The following is an 18,116-nucleotide window of genomic DNA, read 5'->3' on the forward strand; positions in this document are numbered from 1 at the left end:
GATTGCAAAAAAATGGAATAAAAAGTGATAAAAAAAAATCGCATGTACCCCAAAATGGTACCAATGAAAACGACAGATTGTCCCGCAACGAATAAGCCCTCACACGGCTCCGGTGGTGAAAAAATAAAAAAGTTCTGGCTTTTAGAATATGGCGATGCAAAATGTGCAGAGTGTTTCAAAAGCGGATAAGATCAGGCGCCATTTATCAGTGCGACACCGGGCACATATCTATGAAATATTATTTATTTACCCCATTATTATACCCTCTTATTATGCCCTGATGTACTCCGCAGATTACATATGCCCCCACATTATAAACTGAAATACCAGCAAAACCCAAAACAGAAAAACTTCCAAGCAAAATCTGCGCTCCAAAAGCAAAATGGCGTTCCCTCCCTTCTGAGCCCTGCAGCGTGCCCAAAGAGCAGTTTGCGCCCACGCATATGGCGTCGCCATACCCGAGAGAACCCGCTTAACGTTTTATGAGGTATTTGTCTTCTGTGGCACAAACTGGGCACAACATATTATGCACTAAAATGGCGTATCAGTGGAAAATTGCAATTTTCACTTTGAACCATCCGCTGTGCATTAACCCCTTTGTGCACTATGACTTAATTGCCCGTCACGTGCTGAGCCCGCTCCATACACTGTGGGTGTCGGCTGTGTATTACAGCAGGCCCCCTCGGTACTAACGGACAGGTACAGCGATCGCTCTGTTACAGAAGCCTGTAAGAATAACAATATACTGCAATACATTAGTATTGCAGTGTATTCTACCAGAGATCCAATGATCGCTGGATCAAGTCCCCTAAGGGGATTGATTAATAAAATGTGTAGAAGAATTATAGTTAGGCTTTATTCCAAAAAACTGGAAAAACGTCCGTGCAACGCGCGTGATTTGCACGCGCGTTGCACGGACCTATATGTGTCTATGGGGCCGTGCAGACATGTCCGTTCTTTCGGCGTTTTGCACGCATCACGCACCCATTGAAGTCAATGGGTGCGTGAAAACCACGCATGCCGCACGGAAGCACTACCGTGCGAACTGCGTGATTCGCGCAAGAGCTGTCAAAAGGATGAATGTAAACAGAAAAGCACCACGTGCTTTTCTGTTTACAAACATCCAAACGGAGTGTCTTTGAGATGAGCGAACCCGGTCAACCGAACCGAACTTCACCGGGTTCGGCCGTACTCGTTTTGGCCGAACACGGCAAAAAAAATTCCGGTACGCGACGTCATGAGATAGTCACTGTCCAGGGTGCTGAAAGAGTTAAACTCTTTCAGCACCCTGGACAGTGACTTCCGATCCCAATATACATGAACGTGTAAAAAAAAAAGAAGTTCTGACTTACCGATAACTCCCGGCTTCTTCCTCCAGTCTGACCTCCCGGGATGACAATTCAGTCCAAGTGACAGGTCCAGCCAATCACAGGCCAAGCACAGGCTGCAGCGGTCACATGGACTGCCGTGTCAACCAGGGAGGTGGGGCCAGATGTCAAGAGAGGCGCGTCACCAAGGACGCGTCACCAAGGACGCGTCACCAAGGCAACGGCCGGGAGGGAAGTTGTCGGTAAGCACGAACGTCTTTTTTTTTTTTTAACAGGTTGCTCGATATGGTGATCGGAATTCACTGTCGAGGGTGCTGAAAGAGTTACTGCCGATCAGTTAACTCTTTCAGCACCCTGGACAGTGACTGACGTCGACTAGCCTCATCTCTATGATGGCGGCTGCGCGAAAATCACGCAGCCGCGCATCATACACGGATGACACACGGAGCTGTCAAGTGGTTTTTGCGCGCGCAAAACAGCCTTATTAGTAGTGAGAATTTTTTTTTTTTAAAGTTAAAAAAACAAAACACCTTTTCGCATTTTTCTTCTAAAGTAATGTTAAAAAATTAACAAAATTGGTATCGCTACGTCCGTAGGAGTCCGAACTATTACAATATACCATTATTTAATATGCACAGTGCCCACCTTAAAAAAATTTACACCGAAAGCGGTGAGTGCTGATCACTGGAGATTGTCCCATCGAGGAGGAATCCCTCCCCCACAGGGTCCATGTATATTGTGTGTGTGTGTGTGTGTGTGTGTGTGTGTGTGTGTGTGTGTGTGTGTGTGTGAGTCCTGAAAGCCTCCGGGTGCTCCCTTCCTTTTGGGTCCTGCCGTGTGTCCAGGCAGCGCATGTGGGTATTTTTGAAAACAGGAGAAACAGGGTGATAGATTTTGTGGTGTGTTTCTTCATTCTCATGGTCGCTTTACAAAGAAATTGGTCTTCAAACTGATACTTTTATGAAAAAAAGTGATTTTTTTTTTTTCACCTGCTATGTATTAGATTTAGCAAAAAACTGTGGGGTCAAAATACTTACTATACCCCTTGGTAAATACCTTAAGGGGTCTAGTTTTCTAAATGGGGTCATTTGTGGGGGTTTCCATCACTCTGAGACCTATGAGCCTCTGAAAACCTGGCTTGGTGCAGGAAAACAAAATGTACTTCAAAATGTATAAAATTATTATTCAATTTGTAAGTCTTCCAAATTGCTGAAATTTTTTTTTCTTTTTTCAAAAGTGCTGCCAAAATAGAGTAAAGAGATAGAAATATATATTTAATTAAAAAAATTGTACTGTATGTGTGTACATATGTGACCTATTGCAGTTAAAAATAGGGGAAAATGGTAATTTTTACAAAATTTCTTCCATTTTTCTATTTTTTAATTAATTTCCGCAAATTGTATCAGTCTACTTTTACCACTAAAATAAAGTACAACATGTGACGAAAAAACAATGTCAGAATTACTTGGATATTCAAAACTTTCACAGTTATTCTCTGATAAAGTCAGACATACCAGATTTGACAAATCTGGCTTGGTCATTAAGGTACAAACATGCCCGGTCATTAAGGGGTTAAAGAGAATCTTTCACCTGCCCGTGCATGTGCAGTTGAGAGCACCATGTAATGGGAAGGGCTGCACAAACCTTGTCTCACTTTAATTTTTTTTCCTACCCTCCTCTTATTTAGATATCGGAGCCGTTATATTTGGCACCCGATATGTAAATAAACCCCTGAACTGTCAATGGGGCCTGTAAATGGCATGGAGGCATGTAACATCGCTGTGACACTGTCCAATCAGCTACGGACAGTGTCAAAGCTGCTTGGGCTGTGTGATCTCGCGAGAGATCAGAGTCTTGTCGAGAGCTGAAGAGTGAGAGCGTGCAGTCACGCACAGCCCCGACACCTCTGCCGACAATACTCCCGCTGCCACGGAACAGAAGAAGAATAATTCACATTCTTCTGTTCCGCGGTGCACTCTATCCTCTCCATCTCTTCTCAGACAGGGAAGGGAACACTGTGATCTCGCGAGAGAGATCACCCAGCACAAGCAGCTGTGACACGGTCCGTAGCTGATTGGACAGTGTCACAGCGATGTTACACGCCTCCATGCGATTTACAGGCCCCATTGACAGTTCAGAGGTTTATTTACATATTGGGCGCCAAATATAATGGCACCGATATCTAAATAACAGAAGGAGGATAGAATAATTTTTTTAATAGGCAGCACTGCCTATTACATGGTGCTCTCAACTGCACATGTATAGCGGATGATCACATATAGGATTGTACAAAATATTTGTGTGCCATTTTGTGGCTGTAACTTGCATTATTAATACTGTATGTAACAGATGTAAAGTGGCAGTACTAATAATAGCCACAAGATGGCAGAGCAGCACTTGTTCTGCTATACAAGCTTCATATGAAAGGCTTGTCCTACATTACATTACAATATATTATTCGCCATCTTGTGGCCATAACTGGTACTGCAACATTATATATTTTTTTCATTTTGACAACCAAATTAAGTACTGCAACATTTATTTTTTGTTAAAGAGGGCATGAGGGTCTTTTTATTTATTTTCTTAGAAAAACTCCACATACCATTCCTTGTCCGGACAATTACACCTTTTTATAACATTTTCCGGAGATCTTGGGTTATAGTAAATATTTAAACTACTTAATGTCCCATTTTTTGCAGTCTGCGGCCTCCAGTGCTACACCTGCAAGATCATCTCCCGGGCCAGATACATAGACCAGGGATGTACAAGTCCAGAGGTGATGACCTGCTCCAACTCACACAAGGGATTGCAGCAAAGATTCTGCTTCAAGACCGAAAGCGGTGAGTGCTGATCACTGGAGATTGTCCCATCGAGGAGGAATCCCTCCCCCACAGGGTCCATGTATATTGTGTGTGTGTGTGTGTGTGTGTGTGTGTGTGTGTACACAATGTATAATACATACCATATTAAAGGAGAATTTGAACACTTTGTTTTTATATCTAGAGGTTACAGGCCTGAGGCTGCACTACTGAAGGACTCTGATGGCCTGTCCCTGTCTGGCAGGAGCAGATCTGCACTAAATTAGATTTGAATACTTTTTTCACAATCTTGTTTTGTGTGGCTTTTATGCAGAGCAAAGTGTTTTCGTAGTAACAGACAACAAACCCTGTGTAGTCTGATCCTGCAGTCATATTTCCAGCTGACTACAGGGTTTATTTGTAGTCTGTTACCATGGACACAGGTCGTTATAGGAGCTGCACTTTTGGTATATTGCGTCTACGTGCTTCAAACACATGGTAGTTGTTCTTTTTACACAAATCAGTGAGGCAAAGGGACCGTTGTCTGCATGTATCACATTAGTTTAGAACCTGTATGGACCTATGTATAAGGTATATGCCTGCCCATTCCTTTTTATTTATGTTTTATAATGGAAAATCTCTTAAAGTAACAGTACGCCTTCTTTTGATTCCATTCTCGTATTTAGTGGTGTTGGGAAAACTTCTGACCAGCAGCTGCGCTACGTCCCGTCACTGTCAGCAGCAGGAGCTCACAGGTGTGTGGATTCACTGCTGTGACTCGACTATGATCTCTGTAATGGTGCCAGACGTCCTCCCGGCTACAGTAGTCTCTCCTCTGCTTCTTGTGGATGATCTGCTTCATCTTGTAAGATCCTCGGTGTTGTGGACAATCCAGATGATGGGGCTCCGAGGCTTATGGTCCAGCAGCGACTGTACATTAGTTCTCTCGAACAGGATCATGAGATGACCAGAATGTAGATCATTATCATGGTGGACGTTAATTGGCCTTTTCATTAATGGAAACTGCTGTTTATGCAGGAAAACACAAACCCCACTGGATCGTCTGTGCATTCTACATCCTGAAATGACTCCCAATCTATTGTATGATGCCACAAAAAATAGTATACTAAGGGCAGAAGTTGTCAAACCAACCTGATTTGTTTTTATGAAGAGGTAAGCAGAAGCCTAGACAGAGGGGCCGCTGTGGATATAGTGTTTATGGATTTTGCAAAGGCATAAAGGGGTTAATAGCGAGATAAGTCTATATGACTTTACCTCCTTAGAATTTGTATTATTTTTTAATATTAAGGCAATAACATCTTCCATTATAGAACTAGGCAGTTTTTCCTGTTTTTTACATTCATTAAAGACTTCCAACAATACTGGTAGAATAAAATCACCGTATTTCTTGTAAATCTCAAATGGAAAACCATCTGAGCCAGGTGACAAATTCCCAGTAAATGATTTAAGCGCCACCCTTAATTCCTCCAGGGAAAATGGCTCCTCCAATGATGCCCTCTGAGTTCCAGAGAGCCGGGAACTTTATTTGCTCTAGATTTATTTCAATCCTAGTTTGGTCCACCTCAATCATGGAGATACATTTCAGGGAAAAATCTTCTAAATGCAGATTTAATTTCTTCCTTGTCCTGTGTTATAGCTCCCAGACGTGTTCCAATGGAGACAATGTTTTGCTGACCTTGTTGGTTCCAAATAATACCAGCCTACCTGTCTCACAAAAGTATTTTTGTTACAAAAAGATGTTTCTTATATGTACCTCTGGCTAATGGCAGGTTATTTATAATTGTCTCCGTTGGATCGTTCGAGGGCTCCCCCTCTCAATGTTTTATTTGAGCTTTTAATTCTCTCTCTCTGTCCAAAGGATTTGCGCAAGAATGTAATCTACTTTATTAAAACTACTCTCAAAATGGCTTTCAATGTATACGAGTAGAGTTTAAGTTCATTTCCCAAAAGGATAATATTTGTAGTCTAATTAAATGGGTTGTCCACCTTCTCACAGCTGATGACCACTGGACAGGTCATCAGTATATCATCGGTGTGTGTCAGACACCTGGACCTCGCACCGACAAGCCGCTCCGGATGTTATGGCACATGATGCCAAGTACGGAGCCCGGAAGCAGTTGACTCCGTACATAGAATAGCAGCCGTGCTGCAGAACTACAGGTCCACTCCTATTCCCTTGAATAGGAGCAGAGCTGCAGTACTGCAGCTCGGCTACTATTCCGTGGCCGGAGCTAAGTGCTTCCGGCATGTACCTCCGGTGCATGGAGGCAGCGGACCAACTGATCTGTGCGGGGACCGGGTGTCGGACCCACACAGATCATGTATTGATGACCTATCCAGTGGATAGGTCATCAGTTGTCAGAAGGTGGAAAACCCCTTTAAAGCATGACCATTGATGATGGACAGCCAGTGTGGATTGATGTTTGTAAGGCAGCACCGCGGACCCTATCCTCACCTGTCTTCAGATCTACCACCATTGGAGAGTGATCCGAGACCCCAGAAGGTTCGTAGATCATCCTTTCAATTATATCCAAGCCACTCCCGTTCGCCAAAAGCATATCTATTCTAGACATTGAATTATATGTCTGGCTGTAACATGAGAAGGCTTTTTTATTTTGATGTTTCGTCCTCCATACATCTTTAAAACCTGTTTCCTCACAAAATGCTGCCAATAGGGATCTCTGTGGGTTGGCGGAACTGCCTGCCACAGTTTTAATTCTGGATGCACAGTTGGACAGAACGTGAGTATCTGACAATTATCCCTCTGCTGGATGAATACAGATGATTCAGTACAAAGGGCGAATAAGGGGGAGGTATGTAAACAAATGCCAGAAATAAATAAATAAATACTTAAAATACAGCTATATAGAAATACAGATGTGTAAATAGCTCCAAAGAATTACATGGACTCTGTATTCACGATCTACTCCATACAAATATATAATGCGCCTGTGTGTATTTTTTGTATTTATTTTTTTTCTTAAAATAAGAACGTAATTAATTATTTTTTTCTTAATACAGTATTTTCCAAGATCGGCAAAAATGTCACCAAGAGGGCAGGGGATGCCATAAAACAATAAAAGACCCATTACTCACCTAACAAATCCCCCTCTGTGTTCCAGCGCAGTGATTCGAGTGCTCCTCACCACTGTTTACTGTGCTGTAGCGATGACGTGCCAGTATACCCCCGTGATCGCTGCAGCCAATTACTTATCTCAGTGGTTTACAGTCCAAGACGCTGAGGCCAGTGATTGACTGCAGTAATCACTTGAACAGTAAGCAGAGAGGAGGGGCTTCACTAGAATGGCAGGGGATTTGTCAGGTGAGTAATGGGTCTTTTTTACATGCATTTTTAGCGGTATTGTTTTTAAAGGCTATGTACACCTTAGACAATTTTATTTATAAAAAACTATGTCAATCAGTGTGATTGGTGCAACTTTAAAAATACTTTTAGTAAAAATTATTTTCACTTTTTGAGATACAGTTGCTTTGTATACTGTATACAGAGCAGTTGTAACGATCACTGAAACCTGTATCTGTCAGGTGAGCGAGACTGACGGGTTCAGTGTCAGCAGGTCCTGCGTGTCTGACACAGGATCGAACCACTATCGATCACATCTATGTTCTAACTTAAATGTGATAGATTACAGGCAGGGGCGTAACTAGGAAAGACTGGGCCACATAGCAAACTTTTGACTGGGGCCCCCCCTCCCCTGGGTGTCACACAACCCCCCCTTGTAGATAGTGCCTTTTTTACAGCCCCCCTGTTGATAATGCCATACAGCCCCCCTGTAGATAACGCCATACAGCCCCCCGTAGATAACGCCATACAGACCCCCCCTGTAGATAACGCCTTACAGCCCCCCTGTAGATAACACCATACAGCCCCCTTTGTAGATATCTACAGAGGGGGCTGTATGGCGTTATCTACAAAGGGGGGACTCTGTATGGCGTTATCTACAGGGGGGCTGTATGGCGTTATCTACAGGGGGGCTGTATGGTGTTATCTACAGGGGGGCTGTATGGCGTTATCTACAGTGGGGGGCTGTATGGCGTTATCTACAGTGGGGGGCTATATGGCGTTATCTACAGGGGGCTGTATGGCGTTATCTACAGGGGGGCTGTATGGCATTATTTACAGGGGGGCTGTATGGCGTTATCTACATGGGGGCTGTATGGCGTTATCTACAGGGGAACTGTATGGCGTTATCTACAGGGGGGCTGTATGGCGTTATCTACAGGGGGGCTGTATGGCGTTATCTACAGGGGGGGCTGAATGGCGTTATCTACAGGGGGGCTGTTTGGCGTTATCTACAGAGGGGGCATCGCTGGCAGCGATAAGGAGAACGGGGGACCGAAAGTCCCCCGAAGTTCTCCATGACTAACCTCTGACTTCCGGCGTCTGTGCAGCTCAATAAAAATGAAAGGAGCGCTGGTCACATTTCTTTCAGTCCCCCGTTCTCCCTATCAATGCCAGCGATCACACATGTATCCCCTATCCTGTGGATAGGGGATACATGTTGTAATGGCCGGAAGGAGGTGAAGGGAAAGTGAGCCCTAATCTACCCACCGCCCTGTCCCTGCCTACTTGCAACGACCCGCCCTAGGCGACGAGGTACAACTGGGCGGCGGTCCCTACGCTGTCTAAGTGCACAGGGAAACAAACAGGGAACATGCAAGGGAAGGGGCAGTAGCCACGGAACGCCACGAGGAAACGGAGCGGCGAACGGACAGTCAGGACCAGGACGAAGTGAGTACACCCAAGCGGGCAAGGAGACAGAAGCAAGCCAGGGGCAAAGCAAAGCAGGTCAAGCAGAACTGCAGCAAGGCAGAAGCACGGCAGAAGCAGGCTGGAGCAAGCAGCAGTGGGGCCAGGAATCCAAAAGAATTACAAGCACTGAGGGAGAGAACAGGGCAGGTAATAAAGGACAGGGGGCGGAGCTAACTCCGACAGACCAGGCCGCGATAGGCTCTCCCACTCCTGAGCCTGCCACCCTGGTTGGTGGGAGATGGTGTCAGTCGAACAGGTCTGGCCTCAGGTGTGGATTGATTAATCCCAGGAGTATACCTAGATGAAGTACCTGGCAGATCCCTAACACATGTTTTTTGTTTAATGGCAGAGCGGGGAGATACCTGCCTGCTCTGCCGTAGTGTTCAGTGGCGTCGCGCTGTAGCAGCCATAGCGGCAGCTAGCGGAGCCTCCGGCCATAGTGGGGGCCCATGCCGGTGGGCCCCGTAACAGCCGCTACGGCTGCTACAGCGGTACTTACGCCACTGATTACAGGTGGATCCTGCGTGTCACACGCACAGGACCTGCTTTCACTGAACCCGTCTATCCTGTGGACCTGACGGATTAATGTTTTATCGCACGATACAGCTGCTCTGTATACAGAATACAAACCAGCTGTATCTCAAAGAGTAAAAATATTTTTTATATCCAATGACGTTTTATTGAGGTTTTACAGAGGGGCAATATTGTATTTGCAATATGCGTAAGAGCCACTGTATACACAATATACAAGTAATTGTTAGAATTCACACTAAGAAGACTTGTGTATACAAAGAGTTATCTCTATAATAGACAAATCAAATCATACAAACAGAACATTAAGGTAGTATGAACGTCATGGTGTATGGTCTTATCACAGGCACCAACTTCAAGGGGGAGGGGGGAGAGAAGGGGGGAAAAGAAACGCGCAAGGAGAGAGGTCTCCAAGAACATCAGGCCTTGTGGGTCTGTTGGAAATTAGACCCAGAATAGAAGGGAATCAGAATATCAATTGACATTATCAGACATAGGAGGGTCTGCACACCAAAGGTGTTGAAAGGAGTAATTTTTACAGAACGCAAAGCAGGGTGCCCAGATCTTTTGCTATTTGGCATGAGAGCGATACTCAAGATGCGAGAGCTCCTCCATTCTCGCAAGCTGGGCTCCCTTCCTAAACCAGTGGATTATAGGTGGCATTACCTCGGTCTTCCAATACAACGGTATCAGAGATTTGGCGGCCGCGAAGAGTTGTAACCATAGCTCCTTGGGGGCCCCCCTAGGGAATGTTGGCCACAGGTTTAGGAACACTACTCGAGGGGAAATAACAATAGAGGAATGAGTAATAGTATATAGGATATTTTGTATCTGGGCCCAAAAGGGGGAGATTTTCTCACAATCCCACCACAAATGTAGATATGATCCCGGGGCTTTAGGTCACCTCCAACAGTCTGGGAAAATTTTGTTACACATTTTATGCAATACCCAGGGAGTCTTGTACCACCTAAAGGTCAGTTTGTATGAGGATTCTTGTAATTTAATACATCTAGAGGTCCCAAGGGCGTTTCCAAAAACCTTGGTGTCCTTGTCAGAAAAAGTAGTATTAAGTTTCAACTCCCAAGATTTAAGAAAGGAGGGCTGTACTGATGAATTCATCTTAATGAGATGATTATAGTATAGTGTAATAAGCTTCTTAGAGTAAAAATATTTTTTAATAAAAAGTATTTTGAAAGTTGCACATATCACACAGATATAAAAAAAAATAAAAAATGATTTTAAAACGTGTACGTACATAGCCTTTAAAGGGAGTCTGTCACCAGAAATTGCCCTATAAAAGCAGCAGCACAGTAAGATAGTGTAGCCACAGTAAGATAGTGTAGCCTCACCTAAATATAATGTTATTTTCCTTTTTCAGTAGCAGGACTCCGTTGCAGAAATATACATTTATTTGTGATGTGGAAATGAGCAGTTTGGAGGAATGAGGGCGTCACCGTTGTTCCAAAACAGCTCCCCCTTCTCTCCCCAGTATGTGCCTCCCTCCCTTCCTTCTCTGATTGACAGGGCCACTGAAGTTTTACAGGTCAAATTGGCTGTACAGCGCATGCGCCGATAACGTCACACTATGCACTGATTAGTGTGACGCAATCGGCACATGCGAAGTAGGGCCGATTTGACTCGTGAAACTTCAGTGGCCCTGTCAATCAGAGAAGGAAGGGGGTTAGGGACAGACATTTAAGTAACATTATATAATGTAATACAAAATAATACCAATACTTAGTTTTCCAAAATAATTTTGTTTGTCAGTGATACTGAGTGCCAATCTATGGCAGTCCTGGGGGCATTTGTTTGTTACTGGCTGTCATGGTAATCAATCATGGTAACCCCTCCCTCTGTCAAACACCTTACATGCTGCTAGCATATAAGGGGTTAAATGGACAAGATCAGAGTTATCTTCAATCCTTGCTGTTAGAGCGGGATGTCGGCTGTATAAAACAGCGAACCACCGCTAGGGATGGTGTGGGCACACCTCCTGTGCCCGCACCATCACCGTGCGGTAATAGTACAGTGGTCTTGAGAATACATGCTAACTGTGATATACAATTACAGCATAGGGCGGGAAGGGAGAAAAAAATATAGTCAATAATTGATGCATACAGAGCTGTTGTTATTGCAATACTTCGTGCAACAAATTGCTTAAGTCGGATCCAGTAAACACCACACATTTTTGTGCCAATATATTTTATTTGCCAACAGAAAACAGATGCCAGGCAGTACAACAAACTTATTTATGTTATGTACTTTAAAAGCTATCAATGCATTCTGACATTATTTGTGATGTTAGATGAAGCACACCGAGATATCCTTCCTAAAATACAAAGAAAAAAAAAAACAAGTGAAATCAAACATTTATTTTTCTACTTTTCTACTGTTTAAATGCTGCACTAAAATGGTATGCTGCATGACCACAAGCACAAAATGTAATATTGTCTGAAGCCATATCAGAGCAATAATTGGCCAAGGAAAACATGTTATTGCAGAATTATTCCAAATATTGTGCAATATTCAAGCAGGAATTTAAACCGGGATGCATTCACATGGCCGCAAAAACTGGTAGATTTTTGTGTCCCACGGGTCGGATACACGGTGTAAAAACCACTCAGCGTACCCGACCTGGAATCTGGTACCCGCAGTACATTTCATCCGAAAAATCGCACCACATTGACGTTGCAGGCCACGTGACGCTGCAGCCTGTGATTGGCTGCAGTGGTCACATGGGATGAAATGTCATCCCAGGAGGCCGGACTGCAGGAAGAAGGAGAGCGTTCCGGGTAACTATGATTTTTTTTTGCGATTCGTGCGGGGTAATCTCTTAGTTTACGCCGTAAAATTCGCAACACTTGGCTTTCTGTGGGTTCTGCATCCCCATTGAATTCAATGGGAAAACCTGCAACAGAAAACCAACAAAAACACAGCATAAATTGACATTCTGCGCAATTAAATTCCGCACCGCAGGTCACTTTATTTAGCGTGGGCATGAGATTTTCTAAAGCTCATCCACTTTGCTTCTACTCTAAGTGCTGCGAAATTTCTGCACACAATTCCATTGAGGAAATTCTGCAGTGTTTACGCTATGTGGGAACACGGACTTAGAGGGCATACTGTAAATTTAAATTTCTAATGTATGCCTCAAAATTTGCATATTGTATGCATGAAGCCTAAATTTTGGAAAAGTTGTACATTTCTTGCCACTTCATTTCATTGAAACATTTTTTAGTTGATTTAACCCTTTCATAACCAAGGGTCATTGATGTCTGTGTCCAGGTCAAATTTTCCATTTCTGATATGCACTTCTTTAAACGATAATATCTTTGCAACCGCTTTGAATATCTTAACTATTTTTACTTGTTTTTTTTTTATTTTATAAGACTAATGGGGGTTTCTTTTTCTAGATTAGTTTAATTATATATATATATTTATAGATCCACCATTCAAAAATGTTCTGAAACACTTGTAATAAGGACCAATTGCTATTTCCTCATTTAAATCACTGCTATGTACGCATGAATCATACGTGAGAAAGACTCCAGTGTTAGAGCCGAAATGTCCCACCAGGGCGAATAAAGAAAATTACTTTTTTCACTTTTAATTGGAGTGCATACACACATACACACACTGTTACAGCTATGTAACAATTTGTCTTCTCTCTCCGTCAGCCTGGATCGTAGTGAGGGGAAAGTGAAGAGGACTATAAGGCTATATTCACACGACGTGAAAAAAAAGGCAGTTGAAAATGGATCAACTGTCAGTTTTTCATGGCTGTTTTGCATCAGTGTGTCTCAAAATTTGAATCCATTTTCCGTCTGTCTGACGGTTTTTAACCGCCATTTGCCATCCGTTTTTTATGGTCGTTAAAAAAAATGGATGAACTTTACTTGTTAGGTTTTTTTTTTCCCAACCCCCTAAAAATACCACGGTGCCCATGTAGATAGTGCCATGGTCCCCTGTAGGTATTGACCATATAGTGCCATGCAGCTTCTATGTATCCTAAATACATAGATGTATCTTGCCATCAAAGTCGATTCCGACTGCTCAGCTAAAAGCTAGTCCTGCGTGTCTGATACGCAGGATCCAGTTAATAACTTTCACATCTACGTTTATGAACTTAAATGTGATAGATATTAGATGGATCCTACATTTCAGCCACGTCATCAGTCCAGCTGACCTGATGGAATCAGCTTTGGATGGCAAGATACAGCTTCTATGTATACAGGATACACAGAAGCTGTATCTTAAAAAGTAAACATTTTTTTTTAATTAAAGTCAATTTAAAAGTTGCTTTAAAGAGGCTCTGTCACCAGATTTTGCAGCCCCTATCTGCTATTGCAGCAGATCGGCGCTGCAATGTAGATTACAGTAACGTTTTTATTTTTAAAAAACGAGCATTTTTGGCCAAGTTATGACCATTTTCGTATTTATGCAAATGAGGCTTGCAAAAGTACAACTGGGCGTGTTGAAAAGTAAAAGTACAACTGGGCGTGTATTATGTGCGTACATCGGGGCGTGTTTACTGCTTTTACTAGCTGGGCGTTGTGTATAGAAGTATCATCCACTTCTCTTCACCAACGCCCAGCTTCTGGCAGTGCAGACACAGCCGTGTTCTCCAGAGATCACGCTGTGACGTCACTCACAGGTCCTGCATCGTGTCGGCACCAGAGGCTACAGATGATTCTGCAGCAGCATCGGCGTTTGCAGGTAAGTTTGCAGGTACTTACCTGCAAATGCTGATGCTGCTGCAGAATCAACTGTAGCCTCTGGTGCCGACACGATGCAGGACCTGTGAGTGACGTCACAGATCTGCACTGCCAGAAGCTGGGCGTTCTGAAGAGAAGTGGATGATACTTCTCATCAGAAAGCCCAGCTAATAAAAGTAGTAAACACGCCCCGATGTACGCACATAATACACGCCCAGTTGTACTTTTACTTTTCAACACGCCCAGTTGTACTTTTGCAAGCCTCATTTGCATAAATACGAAAATGGTCATAACTTGGCCAAAAATGCTCGTTTTTTAAAAATAAAAACGTTACTGTAATCTACATTGCAGCGCCTATCTGCTGCAATAGCAGAGTTCAAAGGCATATTTTGATCCAGCAAAATTAAATTTTATACATTATATCTATCTAGAAAATTTATTAGCAACAAATCCAATTGTCACTTTTATTATCATTACTGCTTGTATTCAATAAAGGATTAATTCTACCTATATTATATTTTATTACTTACCTTGTAATCAAAAACCTGTGTTTATTGTGCCACTGGAAAAAAAGAATGCAATAATTTAATGACTTTGTATTATGCAAAACAACATGAAAAAAGATCAACAATTAGCAATATACAGTGCATGTCAAAACCAAAATAAATAATCATAACAATAATGAATCATACTACCGCTTCTCCACAGGGCAGCATCACAAGAAAATTCTGCCTAGTAAAGACAAACTCTTGTGACATGCAAAAAATATATATTTTGCAATCAGCAAGGCTTCATTCGCATCAGTGTCGGAGGCTCTGCTCCATCGCAGATTCTGTCACTTTTCATGGCCAAATAGTGCAACATGCTGCGGTATTCTGTCTGGCTAAACGATGGACATGTGACAGAAGTCATGCAATGAATCCGGCAGCTCCGTTTTTTCACTGTTCTGCGCCTATGGCGGAGCAGAACAGCGGAAAACCCTAACGCATATGTGAACGTAGCCTAACAACTATAGAGCCACCAGACTAAATTATTATATTTTACAATAATAAAAACCATCTACACATATACAGAGTAAGAAAAGTATTTTTGCACAACAAGGTATTAAAAATAATTAAAAGTTATAGTCTAACGCCTATTTTTAAATAAAAAAACCTAATCAGAAGGATTCTAATTTGATTCACCATCCATAAAACACTCCTTGCTCATTTACATATATTTAATATATTGTTTTTGTACGGTCTCTTATGTAGTATTTCCAACTTGTTTTAATGCATATAGACAAACACCAAAGGGACATCATCACAATGGAACTCTGCTTGGAAATAAAGACAAACCCTGTTTCTGACATCATCACAATAGAATTCTGCTTGTGATAATATCACAATAGTATTTGTCTTTTTTCTTAACAGAACTACACCTCAGAAAAGAGACAGCTTGGTTGTTCAATTGACTACGACAATGACCCAACCCTACTGCAGCAATTAGAACAGGACCTTATTCATTGGTCCAATAGTAACCTATCATGGTTAGGAAGGATAAAGCTTTAAAAATTACCTGGCTCCCAAAAATGCTTTCATTTTTCTGCACACCCCCTTTCTCTATAACTGTAGGTGTACTTAAAAAACTCCAAGCTTAACTTTCTCATTTCATATGGCAGGACAACTATCGTCATATTCCACAAAGCAGTTTATATGTACCCTGTCCCTTCCCTCTGGCGGCTTAGATGTTCCCCACCTACTTAATTATTACTACGTGGACCAGTTAGACCAATTATCTACTTCTTTGTCTCACCACTATCTACCACCATGGAAATTAATAGAGAAACTAGTGGTGTCCCCTTCAAAATGTTATAATATCTTCTGGTGCAAAGCAGTGAATAAACCACCAATCTTTTCAGTCCTTACGAGCGTCCTAGCTTTATGGGGAAGATTGGCAAGGGCACACGCCTTGATATCACCTCACTGTCCATTGCCCTGGTTTTGTGGCAATCCAGCCTTACACAGCCTTACATCCTGTCATTTGAAAAATGAAAATAAAAATATTTTGTGCCAACGAGACAGGAGAGTCTGGGAATACAAATTCATGACAGTCCTTGACACAATTAACACATGACTGAATTTGTCACAAGGCTATATGCCATGTCACAACATTTAATGAATCTACTCCAGACATAGTGTTGATCCAGTCTGATTGGCAGTTGTAATCCGGAGAGAAATTTTTCCTTTTTAGGGTAGATTTGTCAATGCCTCATGGGTATTTTTTTTATTTGTTTAATTTTCCTCTGGATTAGGGGTATAACAATGTTTACCCATATCTCTTCCCTTTCTCCCATCATTTGGTCAATCGTACTATGTAATAGTGGGGACATCAGCTCTCTGAACTAAAATAAAATTTAGAGACAATAAAAGGTTCCCACTGCATAACCCTTTAATAACGAAGGTATTTTAAACCTTAACCCCTTAAGGACGCAGCCTAGTTTTGGCCTTAAGGCTCAGAGCCCATTTTTCAAATCTGACATATTTCACTTTATGTGGTAATAACGTCGGAATGCTTAAACCTACCCAAGCGATTCGGAGATTTTTTTCTCGTGACACATTGGGCTTCATGTTCGTGGTAAAATTTGGTCGATATATTCAGTGTTTATTGGTGAAAAATTGCAAAATGTAGAGAAAATTTTGAAAAAATTGCATTTTTCAGAATTTAAATGCATCTGCTTGTAAAAAAGAGGGTTATACCACCCAAAATAGTTACTAGTTCACATTTCCCATATGTCTACTTTAGATTGGCATCGTTTTTTGAACATTCTTTTATTTTTCTTGGACGTTACAAGGCTTAGAACATAAACAGCAATTTCTCATATTTTTAACAAAATTTCAAAAGCCTTTTTTTTAACCCCTTCCCGCTCCTTGACGTACTATTACGGCATGGCAGCTGTATCGTTCGCGCTCCATGCCGTAATAGTACGTCTTTGGAGTAACGGCCGTTTCGGCCGTCCTCCCGACACATACAGGAGCTGTGACGCTGCTGTCTTGTTCAGCAGCTGTCACAGCTCCTACAGCGGGGACCGATCGCTGTGTCCCCGCTGATTAACCCCTTAAAAGCCGCGTTCTATAGAGATCGCGGCTTTTTAGGGGTTAAGCTGCCATCGCCGGCCTGCTACGCGATAGCGGCCGGCGATGGTGACTATGGCAACCGGACACCAAACAATGGCGTCCGGCTATGCCATAGACGGAAGCTTAGTGGGTCCTGACAACGTCAGGACCCACTATGCTTGCTGTCAGTGAGTAGCTGACAGTTCTAATACACTGCACTACGCATGTAGTGCAGTGTATTAGAATAGCGATCAGGGCCTCCTGCCCTCATGTCCCCTAGTGGGACAAAGTAATAAAGTAAAAAAAAAGTTAAAAAAAGATGTGTAAAAATAAGAAAATAAAAGATTTAAAAGTAATAAAAGTAAAAATCCCCCCTTTTCCCTTATCAGTCATTTATTATTAATAAAAATATATAAACAAACAAATAAACTATACATAATTGGTATCGCCGCGTCCGTAACGGCCTGAACTACAAAATTATTTCATTATTTATCCCGCACGGTGAACGCCGTAAAATAAAATAATAATAAACCGTACCACAATCACAATTCTTTGGTCACTTCACCTCCCAAAAAATGGAATAAAAAGAGATCAAAAAGTCGCATGTACCTAAAAATTGTGCTGATTACGCAAATAATAAGTCCTCGCACGGCTTTATTGATTAAAAAATAAAAAAGTTCTGCCTCTTAGAATAAGGCAACACAAAAAGTGAATGATTGTTTACAAAACGTATTTTATTGTGCAAACGCCATAAGACATAAAAAAAAAATATAAACATCTGGTATCGCCGTAATCGTATCGCCCCGCAGAATAAAGTGAATATGTCATTTATAGCGCACGGTGAACGCTGTAAAAAA

General features: G+C 42.2%; 1 protein-coding gene across 1 annotated transcript in view; it reads right to left on the minus strand.

Annotated features, from left to right (window-relative positions):
• Window positions 1-11,646: 11,646 nt before the first annotated feature.
• Window positions 11,647-18,116, minus strand: part of MYBPHL (myosin binding protein H like) — an 85,033-nt gene continuing 78,563 nt past the window's right edge. The window contains exons 7-8 of the mRNA XM_075851159.1: window positions 14,695-14,726; window positions 11,647-11,778 (exon numbers count right to left, since the gene is read on the minus strand). Coding sequence (XP_075707274.1) covers window positions 14,716-14,726 — 11 coding nt within the window. The 3' untranslated portion in view covers window positions 11,647-11,778; window positions 14,695-14,715. The remainder of the gene's footprint in view (window positions 11,779-14,694; window positions 14,727-18,116) is intronic.

The sequence above is a fragment of the Rhinoderma darwinii genome, chromosome 2 (assembly GCF_050947455.1).
Source record: "Rhinoderma darwinii isolate aRhiDar2 chromosome 2, aRhiDar2.hap1, whole genome shotgun sequence".
In the NCBI taxonomy this organism is placed as follows: Eukaryota; Metazoa; Chordata; class Amphibia; order Anura; family Rhinodermatidae; genus Rhinoderma; species Rhinoderma darwinii.